This window comes from Triticum urartu, chromosome 6A (assembly GCF_056163025.1).
Source record: "Triticum urartu cultivar PI428250 chromosome 6A, HENAU_Tu73, whole genome shotgun sequence".
NCBI classification, from domain to species: Eukaryota; Viridiplantae; Streptophyta; class Magnoliopsida; order Poales; family Poaceae; genus Triticum; species Triticum urartu.
The window spans coordinates 7,968,872-7,983,901 of record NC_141878.1 but is presented as its reverse complement, the minus strand read 5'-3'; the positions used below and the strand labels follow the sequence as shown (position 1 = coordinate 7,983,901).

The 15,030-nt window shown below is 46.4% G+C and overlaps 1 protein-coding gene across 2 annotated transcripts; it reads right to left on the bottom strand.

Annotated features, from left to right (window-relative positions):
- Positions 1-1,986: 1,986 nt before the first annotated feature.
- Positions 1,987-13,734, bottom strand: LOC125516104 (disease resistance protein RGA5). Of its 2 annotated transcripts, XM_048681583.2 has the most exons (13): positions 13,390-13,719; positions 9,860-11,398; positions 9,700-9,780; positions 9,269-9,421; positions 8,856-9,019; positions 8,614-8,761; positions 8,411-8,533; positions 8,101-8,188; positions 7,571-8,011; positions 6,344-7,175; positions 3,350-5,398; positions 2,988-3,096; positions 1,987-2,861 (listed from the first exon to the last, which is right to left on the bottom strand). In XM_048681583.2, exons 2-13 carry the CDS (start codon positions 11,285-11,287, stop codon positions 2,676-2,678), a joined length of 5,802 nt encoding a protein of 1,933 aa, XP_048537540.2. In that variant the 5' UTR covers positions 11,288-11,398; positions 13,390-13,719; the 3' UTR covers positions 1,987-2,675. The 2 variants fall into 2 exon arrangements, with proteins under 2 accessions (XP_048537540.2, XP_087383203.1); XM_087527077.1 differs by lacking the exons at positions 1,987-2,861; positions 2,988-3,096; positions 3,350-5,398 and adding an exon at positions 5,415-5,650 and having other exon boundaries at positions 13,390-13,734.
- Positions 13,735-15,030: the final 1,296 nt, after the last annotated feature.

Here is a 15,030-nt window from a genome sequence, read left to right as displayed (position 1 = left end):
GCGGCGGGCAGCCGCTCGTACCATGCACCTTATGCTAGGGTTTCTCCTGCAGCCCGCAGGTGCCGTCGTCGGTCTACCTCGTCTTTTGTGGTCTTAGGACCATGGAGGCACTATGGATCCCGACCATTGCTGATGGGAGAGCTCCATTTTCTTATACTTTTTTTTAGTTTTGTTAGGGTTTCTGTCCTACTCAGAGGTGCGAGGTGGAGGCGGCTCTCTGCAGATGGAATATTGTCCTCCTTGCCTAGTCCCCATTCCGGTTGTGTTTCTAGCATCATCGAAGGGCGTGTGGAGTTTTGTCTTTGGCAAATCTCATGGGATTCGGCCAGCGTTTGTCTTTAGTGTATCCACGTGGATCCAGTCTTCATTCATCTGTGTTCGTCTATCTACAGGTTGGATACTTCAGATCTACACTTCTCTTCATTGGCGGCTATTGCTGTTCTGGTGCGCTGGTCCTATGGGGCCTTAGCATGACGACTTTCCGACTGTCTAATATAACAAGGTTTGCCCGGCTCCGACGTGGGAGGAGCGATGACGGCGGTGTCGGGGTTATGATCCTGACAATGAGTACTAGGGGTATGAAAGAGGGGTAGAGCCTAGCTACGGCACAGATGTAACAGTCGGTCTTTACGAATTCATAACAACCCTACTTCGCCCTTAGGCTTGTTTTCTCTTTGGGGGGGGGGGGGGGGGGGGGGTTAAGATTACAGAGAGTGCCTAGCCCTTGTCAAGGAGGTTGAGGGCAGCTTATATGGTGTGCGACGCCGCCTCTTTACTTCCACGTACAAGGGTGGCTTAATAGAGATAACTATGGCAGTTACTTGTGTTAATAGCCACAACTGCGGCAATTACAGGTAACATAGTCTTGACTATGCTTAAAGTCTGACTTGAGACTGCTCGACCATTGCAGTTCCTACGTCGTCCCTTCACCTTCCTTGTCCTAGTCGTGATGGCCGGGTCGAGTGGAGAGAAGACTTCCAAGTATTGTCGGCGCGTCCGAGTGTACTTTCTTATACGCATCGGAATGCTTCTATGGTCCAAAAACCTATCAATGATGGTGTGAGGCCCTAGGCGGGTCTCAGATGTCAGGTCCATGACCCTACTTGTAGTAGGTGACCTCATCAGGCAGCGCGTCTTCAGCTCGCTCCAATACTTGTAGTCGTCACTATATGGTCTACAGACCTTGATGTATTTTTTTACTTTTGATGTTGTTTGTACTGTCTTGACAGTTAATTAATAGATTGAAAGTTTTCTTGGTAAAAAGGAAAACACCGTTTGAGTGCATTTTAACGAGGTTCAGCACCTGGACACTTGATTACGGATGCACCTCACAACCACAATACAAAAGCACCCTAAAAAACACAATACAAAAGCGCCTGAACTAAAATGGTTTTCAAGACCGCATCTCGACCAACGCCACTCACCTCATAAGTAGGGGGAGGGGTGTGGTATAGGGAAAGTTCTTGAGCAGGATTAGATGTATTGGGGACAAAGGAGTCGTATTAACTGGCTAAATCTGGTGATAATAATACAAGCTACTTCGGGAGTGGAGTGAAATCGAAAGTATCAAAGATGACCCAGGTGTTTGGCATGATGATCTATCAGCCCTTAATCCTTTCATCTCAGACTACTTTATAGGTTCGTTCACAACCAAGTTAGCGGCCTGAATACAAACCTCCAAATGAGGTCATGTTGAGGGTCTGAAAGATGATGAAATTAAGATGCACTTTTACAAGATTGCATGACGGAAGAGGTGAACGTGTGCTTTCCTCTGCGGGGATTTGAAGGCCGCGGGCCCAAATGGTCCTAATGCAATATTCTTTAAGAAGTGCTGGCATATTTTGGCAGATAAACTTACTGATGAGGTTTTGGAAGCAATCTATAATAACATAGTTTCGGAGTGTTGGAATGACACCATCATAGTTCTCGTACCTAAAGAAAATCCCCCTTTGACTTCTTTTAAAAAAACAAAAAAATTGACCAAAATGATGTGAATAGTGATCTATCATAGCAAATAAATTTGTCTTCTTTGCTCTGAAGTCGACATTGATTTTTTGTTCCTGAAAATTTATACTAACTGCGAAAATAAGTAAAGATTATTTTAAAAATACTTGTAAACTATTTTAACATTTTGTTCAATTATTAAAAATATATCTCCATATAGGATGTACCTACAACCAGGAACCAAGGTGTATTTCCCTCGTCAGTCGGTCACACCAAATGGGCACCTGCGTAGTGCTAATCGTCAGCAGGCCGCAGTGGGGGTTGAGGCTCGTAGCAGCCGCCGCTGTTGGTGTCACCAGGCGTCGGTTTCCGGTGTGGGTGGCCGGGTAGAGCCTCGTGGCTAGTGGCTGCCGCCTGCCCCTGCTGCTGCTGCTGGTGTCACCAGGCTTCTTGCCGTGGGGGTGGAGACTGGTGGCTGCTGCTGCTGCTGGTATCACCAGGCGTCGGCTTCTTGTGCTGCTTCTTCCCGTAGCTGACGCCACGACCGTGAGCCAGGTGCTCGCAGACCTCGCTAAGGTAGAGGCAGACCGCACGCGTGGGTGGCGAAGGGGTTGGACTCGGGCTGGCCACCATGCTCCTGGAACGCAGCACGAAGGCGTCGAGCGCATCTGAGTGACCCCCACGCCTGGTGGCTGGTGCAGTGGGCAGGGGCAGGGGCAGGGGCAGGGCGCTCAGCGTCTCCTCATACCGGCTCGGCGTCTGCCCCTACCAGCTCGGCGTCTTCTGTGGTGTACTGCCAGTCCCAGCAAACAACGACACCCCGCCACCGCCGCTAGATCCACCACCGCCGCCCAGGGCAGCCGGGCTCTCTGGTTCTTGTATGCATCCTTTCGAATTGATATCCGTGTGTGGTGTAACTGAAATATCCATGCACATCTTTTGCAAATCAGAATTTACTAAAACTACTTGCAGTCCAGCTCTATTCTCCTTTTCAGAAAACAGATTGATGGAACTACGATTATATTTGAGGGGAGGGAACTCACCGTACAGGGTAACGATGGTGCTACCGACTTTTTTGGTTCCTCGATTGAACTACCTGACTTCAGGTGACCTGAAGCGATAGTTGATGGCAGATTGGGAAGTTGAGACAACCTGGAGAGAACAAAAAAAACGTCAAAACGTTAAAGACAAGAGGAAATGACAATATACGTACACTATAGCAAGCTTTGTTCTGGCTAAAACCACATTGTGCGATGTTTTACAGTGCTTGGAAAATGGCCAAGAAAGATTTGTTATAGCACTTGGTCTTTTTTCCTGACAGATAATGGTAGCATTGAAGGAAAAGAAACCGTTGAATAAAGGCAAAGTTGCGAGGAATTGCTTCGTGAATAAGGAAGATTCGTACCCACTATCAGCATGTTTGTTCATCACATATTTTTCACCTAATGAGACTTTTTCTTGGCTCCAATGATGTTTCTCTGAAGGACGACATTCTTCCTCAATCAGATCCACCCACTGTGTGTTACTTCTAGGAAACCTTGGGTGCTTGTCAATGGCATCGTGGATCGCTGACTCTGCAGCCCTCCAGTCAGATTCGGTGGTAGCTCCAATTTGTGCAGCAATGCACTGGAGGGTTAGAAGGTGCTCAATTCCGGCTAGCATATTGTCATACTTCTCCCCGATATGGGAATTGAAACCTAGCTTGAGCCTACGAAGATTGGGCATGGCTCCTGCCATGAAAGACATGCAAAGTACACCACATCTAAACTTGAAATACTTGAGAACGGGGAATGCCTTGTCGTTGAAGACGATCCTTCCCTCAGGAGCTGTCTGCACAGACAGCCAGAGAACTGTGAGAGAAGGTAATCCTGTAAGGATAGCAATATCACTCATCGGCAGTTCTCTGACAGCAACTTTTATAATGCAGATTTTGCGGAGTTGTCCGATGCACTTGGGAAGTCTGGAAAAGATGCAAATGGGCATCAACAACTCAAGTCTCTCGAGAAAGAAGGGGGCAGACATGCCGCTCGAACCATCAAAAAGAACCACCGTTCCAGCAGTACCAGTGGTACGGGCAGCCAGAGTGAGAGATTTGAGGTTACAAAGTTTCCCGAGTGAAGAGGCCAGAGCTATCAGATTTCTCTTCAAATGTTCACTAGAGAGTGATGAAGAATATGTGAGATGAAGATCCCGCAGGTTTGTCAGCTCACCAATGCCCCATAGGTTGTCTTCAGAACAATTGCCAAGGTCAAAATACATGAGTGTACGTAGAGATCTGATGCACCCAATCCCACTAGGTAGATTTGCACCTCGAAGACTGAGATGCAACAAGCTCGGAAGTCTAACAATGTCCGGTGGAATATCAAGTACTTGTGCATTTATTTGCAGTGTTTCCAGGTGTTTCATCCCTTCAATCTTATCTGGTAGCTTTACAGTGACATTGCATGTGATCTGCAAATATCTCAACCGAAAAAGTTCACAAATTCCTGCGAGGTTCAATGTCTTGGTTCCAGTATCATCCCAAAGATGAAGTATTAGTACTCGAAGAAGCTTAAACACGACAAATGAAGGCATGCAGTTAAACAGGCCAGAAAAGAAAAGTGATCGAACTTGTGATAATCTGGTGCTTTCTGGTGTAGTTGCACATGTTGCACTGCCGAAGTGGAGCGACAATCGACGAACTTTATCAGCAAGTGGTATTGTTGTTTGCGAATAATCCACTACAGTGATGAAGTTCTCTTCAATGGACTTGTATGTAATGAGATCAAGTACCACCTGGTGTACTAAATAAGATAACAACTCATAATCGCAGTTGATATCCATAGCTTGGATCAGGCCCATACAGACAAGCTCCTCAAAATAGCACCCAGCAACTTCCTCCATGTCTTCACCTTCGTTTGCACATATGAAACCCTCAGCTACCCATTGCTTCACCGAGTCTTCTTTCAAGAATAGGTAGCCCTCTGGATATGTACTAAGATGGAGCAGACAAGTCTTCAAATGATGTGGAAGATTAATGAAGCAAATGTTCAATATTGGTCCCATAAACCCTTCCATTGTAGGATTATCCCCAATAATGCAATCAAAAGAATTCTGTGTACTGCCCCACTGCTCTAGTTTCTCAGGTTGGCTTGCTAAAATTCTGGCTACAATGATGATTGCTAGTGGCAAGCCACCACAACTTCTTATAATCTGAGGTGTAACATCATCAGACTGTGGAGGACTTTGATTTCGTGAGACAAGAATTCTTTGGAGCAGTAACTTCTCCGAGTCAATATCACTGAGAGGTTCCATTTTTAAAATATGCTCAGGGAAAAAACAACAACATGCAAGAGCTACTTCCATAATTTCTGTCGTAGTAACTATTCTGCTGAAACAATCACTCTGTGGAAAAGCGCGACTAACCACATCCCACACTGATGTAGCCCACATGTCATCAATTATAATTAAGTACCTGACAGATATTTTATACATAGCATGCTTGTTAGCCAAACACCAAGGGGACAATATAAAATAGAAAAAGAGTAACATTTGAGGTTTTTCAAGAGCATCATTTTTTTAAGATGATTCAGAGAATTCTATTGTACAGTGCAGCGCATTGACTTCTGTGATTTTCAATGTGATGTCAGGACACCTGTTTCATTGAATGTCAATTCTTTTTATGAATAGATACTCTTTATGGCACTCCATGGATAGTATAATTAACCTGACAAAAAATTCATTGGCCCTGTTAAGAGATCAGAAAAACATCGACCAAGAAAACCATAGCAAACGGCAGTGACAGAATTCCTAGATGTTGACTCTCTTTTCTTTTCTGTTTCCTTTTTTAAGAACAGTAGGGAGAGTGCCTAATCCCTTTATGGGATCGCTCCTAGAAAAGCAATATAATCAATCTCAATTTAGCAAACCAACGAACTTATGTTATTTTCAGTATATCTTCTAAGGGCGTGTTTTGAGTGTAGTTGTTTTCAGAAGTAACTGCTGGAAAGCAGTCCAGAAAAACAACATGGATGCACAAGATGTGGGTGATTTCTACGGGCCAGGAGCTGAAGCCCAAATGAACAGAGGTAAACTTTTTCTCGAATACGACAGAGGTAAACTTGGGAACAAAGTAATTTGGCTTATCTCTAATCCCTTGCCACATCTGACGTCTTCTCATGTGGCTTGTGGCGTCGGGTGTACTGTTGTCTTCACTTGAAACTACTATTCCGCATTATTAAAGTGGAGCTAGAGAATTGAAATACTGTATGCTGATTTTCCTTCCCAAGAAAATAGATCTATGTTGCAAATTGAAATGTGCATATAATTGGACAGCGATTATAATCATCGGCTCCACAAACTGAAAATTTCTGAATAGACTAGTATAGCAGTAAATGAAATGGCTACAGAGCACTATTACCTCTTGTCTTGTAGATATTCCCTGAGGCCGTTGATGAGGTGGCGCATCTCGCCATGGTTTGGAGGTTGGTGCGGCCGAACTTGGAAGAGTATGTTCCTAAGAATACCTCTCATATCGGGTTTTTGGGCTGTCTGCACAAATGCCCCGCACTCAAATTGTCCACGGAGCATACCCCACAACCTTAAGGCAAGAGTGGTCTTACCGATCCCTGCAACACCAACAATGGACACCACCTTGAGCTGCTCTTCTCCATCGATCAACCACCGCTCGAGCTCTTTCGATGGGCCTTCTATGCCAACAAGATCATCAGGATCTGGCAAATTAGTTGGACGGCCATGGGCAATACGTGAGTACCCAGGATCGGAGCCGCAATCATCAAACTTGTACCGCCAGTATCGCTGAATCGCCTCATATGCTCGAGACCTGAATTCTGAAATTTTGTGGGAGATCCCAGGTCGCCACTTGTGCCTCTCTGGAAGGCGGTCAATCTTTACCCGAGAAAGGGTTTTATTTTTGCGGTGATTAGCTATAGGGATCTTGGCACGGCCATGAGCATGGACGAATTGGTCGGCAAAGTCCTCCATGTCATAGGACAGCTCGCGCACATCCTTCATCCAGTACCTCGCGGCCATAGGAGGGTCCTGCGGCGCATCTGAGAGCTTCAGCATGAAGTTGTATAGGATGCACAGATCAGCCGTGAGATGATGGATCTCATCCATCAGAACCCCCCGCAGAGCCCAGTGTTTGGTCGCAAGGAGCTCGTGGAGCTTCCGTGGAAGGGAGCCCATGGCGCCCAGAGAAGCACTAATTGGACTCAGCTCCATGTCCATATCTGTCACCAAAACATAGATTGTTAGATGTGAAATTTCGCTACCACTTTCTACACATGCAGGATAAAAGTAGGAGAGAGGAAGCCTACAGAAGAAGAGATCCAGGTCTGGATGTTTGAACTACAGCTACTCGGGCGGAGGAGGGCAGGTGGCACTGGAGCTCACCGCCGGCGGGCATCGATCAGGTGATCTATCTAACATAACGAAACATGCTATACTGATTTAACTAATTCTCAAGTGAGGCTCTGCAAGACCTAAATCATAACAGCCATCCCAGATCCCAAATGCCAATCAAGACTAGATCTAGATGGGACAAGTTTTAGACCATTCAGATAGTTTAGTACAATTAGCCCAATTAAGGTATGAGAATGGTATAAACAAGGAGTAACAAGCTTACCTTTTGAGATCTCAAGCTTGGAGAGCATGGTCTCTGTCTTTGGTGGCAGCCGCATCGGCCAGGGGGTGGTCGTGGGCAGCGAGTCCGGCGCGAGGACGGAGGCGGGCGCGGACGCGGCGTGGTCGGGGGCCGGTGTAGCCATCTCGGGGGTGAGGACCTGCATGACCTCGACATCCAAGAGAACCCCGTCACGCATGGGCACCCACTCGACAGCCGCGTCCGCCGGCGCCTGCAGCACCTTTTGGCCCCCCGTTATCCCCATCAGGAACGGCTTGGCCTGCTGGTTGGCCGCCGCTGACATGGACTGCAGCCGCGCCGCAATCTCCGTGAAGACCGGCCGCTGCGCTGGGTCCGGGGACCAGCACTGCTCCATCAGCCTCCTCCACTCCGGCCCGCAGTTGGACGGCACCGGCGGGCGCAGCGTGTTGTTCACGATGCCACCTGGATGTTCGGTCAACCACAGTTTAAAGATATATACACCTCACAAGTGAGGAAAAAAGAAAAACATCTCAAGGAATCATCAGACGTACCTATTATCGTGCTGTAGTGCATATTGGCATAGGGTTCCTCCCCGGTCAGGATCTCCCACAGCACGATGCCGAACGAGAACACGTCGACCTGCATCCATGCCGAAAACAACAAGCTTGCCCTATTACTGTAGTTACTAGTACTAGTTTAACTTCTTCCTCACCAAACTCTAAGCTAGTCGGTCAGGCCAGAAACAAAACAACCACTAACATACATACGTGATGTAGGTTAGTCAGGCCTATATTTCTAAACAAACAAGAACAATCTCTACAAAAAATAGAGTTGCTGCAGCCAGGGGCAGACATGATTTACCTTCTCAGACACCTTGCTGCTGCTCCCGTTGAGCAACTCTGGGGCCATCCACGGCAGCGTCCCCCTCACGCCCCCCAAAACCAAGGTGTTCCTTTTGATTTTGGACAATCCAAAATCACCCACCTAGATAACGATGACGGTAAATTTACTCAGGTGGTCATTACAACACTATTTTAAATGGATGGAACAGAAATTCGACTTACTTTGCAGATAGGGCGTGCGTGGTCTCTGAGGTTGACCAGCAGGTTATCGCACTTCAGGTCAAAATGCACAATTTTCTTCGAATGCAGATACTCCATTCCGAACGCCGCATCCATCGCTATGATGAGCCGCTTACGGAGATCAGGACACCTTTCAAGTTACAAGAGAAATTTTTTTTTGCTTAGCTATTTACGTTTTAGATCCAAAGAAGGACAAGTACAAGAAAAACACCAGAAGATCTTACTTGTCCTTCCGCTGCAAGACATGCCAAAGAGAACCATTAACCATGAACTCTGTCAAAATCGCTAGGGTACCGCCTGGCCCGTCCTTCACGACGCCATAGAACTCTACGACGTTTGGATGGTGAAGCTTTGACAGAATCTCAGCTTCTCGCCAGAATTCTTGTGCCTAGAAACCACAATATTTAGACCATCATATCATTACCGCACCCAACAACTCCGTTCTACTGAAATTTCAGCTGTGGTATATAACACCACATTGATAATATGACTCACAGATTTCGAGAATGTTAATGTTCAGTAATGCTACAACTACCTTTCATATTCAGAGCCTACTGTCATATAGTATATGCTAGAAAAGCGTGAAATCAAACTAGCATACTTAAAACACAAGTTCAACACACGTTCAGGAGCTAACCAGCCTTTCTTGCTCAGATGATTGTCCTGTGAAACAGCTTTTCTTGATGCGCTTGACAGCCACATCAATTCCTCTCCATTTCCCATGGTAAACGGTTCCGAAAGTGCCAGAAGCAAGTTCCCTAAGCTCATCGAGATCTTCATTCTTGATAATCTGTTAAAATATATTTTTCCCAAAAGAATAAAGTGAGCATTGTTGGCATGTCACTGGTCATGCTCGTAACAGAGGTTGTGAGGTGCCCTTTGGTTGGCAGAACCATTGGATATTATGCACCCAAAAAATGCTAATATTGTCTTTCCAGATCTAACAATAACACTTAAACGTGTTGACAAAAATGAACAAAGATAGCAATGTCATGTGGCTTTAGATGATTCTGCTTTGAGAATTTAGCTAAAACATATTAAGTTTGTTGCAACACAAAACCACCATACCTGCAACTGTTCAAAATCAGAATCTCGAAGAGAAGCATCCATGACTTGTGCGGCAGTTCTGTCCTCTTTGAACTTTGGTTCCTGAAGCCATTATAATCATAAATATGACAACACAGTGCGATGATAAAAGAGACAGTGGACTTCTACTAAACATGCATACCTCAAAATCTGGAGCAGGCAGATTCGTATTGTCCCCCATAGGTACATATGGATTGTCAACTTGAAATGCTTCAACACTCCTCTTCATCTTTGGGTGATGGTCAATATGTGATGAGGCATAAGCTGGAGGCATGCTGCTAACATCAGCAACTATGATGGAAGGCTCTGCCTTCTTCTCAGCGTCAAAATTGTAATTAGGATACAAACCCTTCATGCTGATTGCATCATTATCTTCTCGGAATGTATAAACCCCTTCGTCAATCTTTACCAGGCGTTGGTCATTATTCTTATTTGGGAACTCATCCTTTGCAAAGAAATCAGAAAGAATATCAGGGGGGAGGCGGTCATTGATGTCCACAAAAATATCTATGTTCTCTGAGTTAGCAGCTGTAGATTCACTGTCTACAACAGCTCGAGTAGTGCTCCAGAAGTTTTTCTCAAACTGTACTAGGCAATCATCGCTAGATGGTTCATTCAGGTTAAGTGATGGGGCCCCTGAATTTAAATTTTCAACTCCTTCGACAGAATCAGCAGCCTCTGCAATGAATTCTCTAGCCGCACCAGACTGAGACTGAGGTATTAGAAACTGAGCAACTGAATCATCAGATTTTGACAACCGGTTATCATCAAAATCGAGCGAGGAAATCAGAAAAACACGGCGCTTCTGAGGACCTCCTTCACTTTCAATCATGGCGAATTCATCCATCATGTTTGTCAAATCCTCATCGCTTGACACCAAGACCAAAGAATCGAGATCTTCACCAGGAAGCTGGTACTTGATGATATGGGGCTGGTTGAAGATGGCAAGCGTCTTTTGTCTGAGCTCCTGCCAGGAAATATCCTTGCTGATTCGAATTATGCGCGTCTCACCACCAACATACGTAAGCTTCCCGTCACTGGGCCGGGGTAAGATTTTGCCCCCAAAGGTGCATAGGAAATTGATTCTCCTGAAGGTATCTGAAGCTTCGGAAGAAGCATAGCCGTGAGACAGTCCCCGACTACTGCCATCACCTGACAGAGCTCGCGGACCCGACCTAGTCGACGAGTGCCTGCTTCTATTCTGAACCTGAGTAACAGGTTTTCTTTCAGACTCCTGCTGCGGATCGACAATAGGTGTGAGCATGAATATATCAGGACCAGTTTCTGATGCCGTGTGGCTGGCACCAAGCATTCCTCTCAAGTCCATGTAACCACTTGTCGCAGCGTTCTGGTCCCCAGACGTACCAAGGTGTTTCTGGGACATAGCACTGTCCCTCGTGAACTCGAGGGCAAACTCCTCCCCGGTCTGGATAGAATAATTGAGAATGGGCTTGACAGTGCCCGGCGCATGGCACTCGGGGAGGCGAGGAGTAGCAGTGGAAGGCGAAGTCGACGGCACGTGCATGGCTCTCTGGGCAGCAGAGCCAGCCGCGTCCCTTGGAGGGTCCATTGCGCTGTCAAGTGTTGTTGCAGTTCATATCATTGACGCTTCCTTACTACTTGCGAGCAGTGTGTCGAAGAGTTGGCACTTGGCAGGCAGGAAGGGAAATGTGAACCTGACCTGAAGTAAACAGGCATAAGAATGTATGTCAGATGTAACCATGAAACGAACAAGATCATTATTCATTAGCAAGGAACACCTGAAACTATACAAGCCTACACTAGATACATGCTGATGCTGCTCCCTTATGGGTAACACAGAGGGGCGCGCGCACGCACACACACTCCTTCCATTTCGCTGTACACAAGTAGTAAAACTCAGAGGGTGTGCAAGCAAGCAAGACTTAGGAACCTATTCGAGTCAAAGCCAAGTAAACAAGAGGTTGCCGACGTACACAAGTTGGTCCGATTCAAAAAATGGAGTATACAAACTACACAAGTCTACACTAGAAAAATGAACAGGGGACACCTGAAACTATACAAGCCTACACTAGATAGACATTGTTCCAATATGAGTTATATTATATGATACGCTTGTTCCATTTCCTTGCAAGGAATAGGTCGCATGTTGAGAAACTTCCAGTCTATTCATCTCCAATAACGATAGTACAAAAAACACTAGAGGTAATAAGAATTACAACCAGATCCATGGACCACCTAGCGACGACTACAAGCACTAGAGCGACCGGAAGGCACGCCGCCTCGAATGCACGGATACTTCAACCGACAACCGAATCCGTATCAGATACCGTATCCGATACCGATACTCCTCCAATACGCCCTTGATACATATCCCTGGAGTATCCGAGAGTAAATAATTTAAAACAATTGCGATACTCAAGGGATACTTAGCCAGTACGTTTTGGATACTTTTCCAGCCCAGGTAAGAGCCCACTCAGCCCAGTTCAGAGGCAAAATTAGCAACCCTAGTGCCCCAATGCCCCCCATCCTTTCCCTCACAGCGTCTTTTCTCCCTCCCGTGCTCGCACCAGGCAGCGGTTGTGTCGCCAGCGGCTGCTCACCCAGGTCCCAAGGCCAGTGGCGGCGGCGGCTAGCCGGCAACGAGCTGCTCCTCCTCTTCACCAACGTCCCCTCACGCAGCAGCCATGTATGTACACTTGTCCTTCCCAGCCAAGCTCATATCCTCTTCTTTCTTCTCTAATCTCTGAAGATCTCTTATTCTCATCTCCTCCAGATTGCTTTGAGTATAGCTACAACTTATCCGTATTGGTACTTTTAATGACGAATTTATGTATCCGCATTGGCCCGATACTGGTACCCATATCCGTATCAGTGCATTCGAGGCACCGCGGTCATCACCCCTCCCTCGCTGGAGCCGAGCAAACCTTGTTGTAGTAGACAGTCGGGAAGTTGTCATGCTAAGGCCCCGTAGGACCAGCGCACCAGACGGGAAGTTGTCGCTGATGAAGAAAGTCGTATATCGAAAGCACCAAACAAGAGAAACAAAGACTGGATCCAGACAAATCCATCAAAGATCAGCACCGACCGAATCCCGCGAGATCCGTTGAAGGCACACCTCCACATGTCCTCCGGCGATGCTAAACGCATCATCGGGACGGGGATAGAACATGACAGACATTATTCCTACCGCCGGTAGGGGGCCGAGATGCTCCACACCTCCATGTCCGAAAGGCCATCGAAGATGGGGCAGACTAGCGGTGGCGCCGACAGGAGATCGCCTGTTGTTGAGGTTACATACAAACAAACAAACAGAGCATACAGGCAGTAAAAATCGGTGGATGTGCAAGCAAGCAACTAATAAGGTCTAGGAGTCGATTGGAGTCAAAGTGAAGTAAGCAGCGGTTGCTGGTGTAGGTGCAGATTGGTGGAATCAGGCATGGAGATTAAACAAGAATAAATCCGTCCGTGGTTTCAAGGGATTGCCCACAAATTTCCATGGTAAGCGATGACAAAATACATAGATGGATACAGCAGAGATACAGGTAGTATAGAAGGAGAAGAAGAAAAGTGAACCCTAGGTGAGTAAACATGGGATGGGGGCATCAGGGTGGATTCGGGAATAGTTATTGACCCGACGGAAGCTGGGATTAGCGCTCGCTAGTATTATCGAAGAAAGTTAAGGCTGGTTACCGTCCAAGTTCCGAGTCCCGGTGGAGTGGATCTCCGCTCCCCGCCGCCGGGTCGCCGGGTCGCCAGTCCAGCAGAGGCGCCGCGGCGGCGAAGGGAGTAATTGGTGGGCGCGCTTGAGGTTGAGACTGGGTGGTCGGAGAGGACGAGCGGATTTGAAACTTGTTGCGCACAAGCACACATGGCACAGGAGAGGAGAAGAGAGAGAGAGCAGAGAAGAGAAGGGGATGAAGACAAGAGGAATGGAGAAGGAGCAGAGGGTGCGTGTTAGGCTTCCACTATGTAGACCAAAAGTGGTGCCATATTCACTTTTGATTCATTTGACATCGGTGCTCTTCATTACCCAGCTGGTGCCTTAAGAAAAATTATGGGAACCGGAGCAACTAGATGCTCCGATGCCAAATTCAGTGAGGCAATAGAAAATCCATATCTTGCATGCAGACTAGATGGAATGGGTTCTGTGTGAGAGGAAGACTAGTACTTCGATCAATTATTCTGCTAGATGTGGGCCAGTCTTTCACCGGTGCCAAATTATCTACATTGTGAGAGGGGTGCCAAAAGCTTTTCATCTGACATTGATGTATATGTGGCACACTTGTCAGAATTTTGGCACCAGATACATAGTGGAGGGCCTTAGGATCTTTGGTAGTACAGTATTATTATATTTTCTCCATTTTTTATGCAAGCAATTAACGTATAAGGGCATCCACACGGTGGTTGGAGGCTGGCTTGCCTCTAAGCCGGGACCACCCATGCCCAGCCTCTAAGCTCAGCACAAAAATGTCGTAGTGTATAGCCAACGGGTTGAGATTTGATAATAAGGTGTCACCTTGTTGGCTAGGATAGCACGGTGTTATCTAGCTCATCTGGGTTCGAGTCACGAAGTGATTCGTGATGTTTGGAATTTTTTCTACAAAATATACCTTCAAGGGCAAGTCTTGAATGGCCTTGTTTTTTTTATAGCCAACGGGTGGGTTGATGCCTACGAATATACAACTCTTTTCCTAACTGAGTCCCTCTCATCGTTTTGCATGTCCAGCGCTATTTCTTTTAGGTCAATACAGATTGTTTTTGAAACTTTTTACGGTACATTAAATATATTTGGACCATTCATTTTATTTGATTGGAGGGTCCAAATGAGCCAATACTACACTAGATCTCTGGTAGTGTATTGAGTAGTTAAGGGCATTTTAGGTAGTTAACTATTTATCAATCGTAGTACTAGTTAACTATTTATCAATCGGTTCTAATCTGGATTTTTTTTCAAAACTATGACGCATTTTATAGCAAATTCGGAAACTATAGCAAAGAATGGAGAAAAATCAAAACTAGCACCCCGTCGGCCACGCGTGGGCCGAAAAGGGTGTTTTCGGCCTCCCTTTGGCCGAAATGGACTTTTCGGCCTTGCCTTGGGCGAAAAAGTGCCTAATTGGACTTTTCGGCCTTGCCTTGGGCGAAAAGGTGCGTACTTGGGCCGAAAGACCTTTTTGGTCAGGAGTAGGCCGAAAAGTCTCTTGGGCCCACCTTTTCACGTTAATGGTTGACCAAAGTAGCATGGCTCCACTCTTCGGCTTACGTTAGGCCCAAGCAATTTTTTTTGAAAATTTTGGTATATAAATACTATGCAACCATTGCCCATCTTAG

What these genes read in the sequence shown, in the direction of transcription:
- LOC125516104 (XM_048681583.2), bottom strand. Translation starts at nt 11,287, where the DNA reads ATGGACCCTCCAAGGGACGCGGCTGGCTCTGCTGCCCAGAGAGCCATG. An exon ending in CTGATTTTGAACAGTTGCAG is followed by an intron (nt 9,422 to 9,699) that starts GTATGGTGGTTT and finishes ATATTTTAACAG; the next exon opens with ATTATCAAGAATGAAGATCT. An exon ending in ACGCACGCCCTATCTGCAAA is followed by an intron (nt 8,534 to 8,613) that starts GTAAGTCGAATT and finishes ATCGTTATCTAG; the next exon opens with GTGGGTGATTTTGGATTGTC.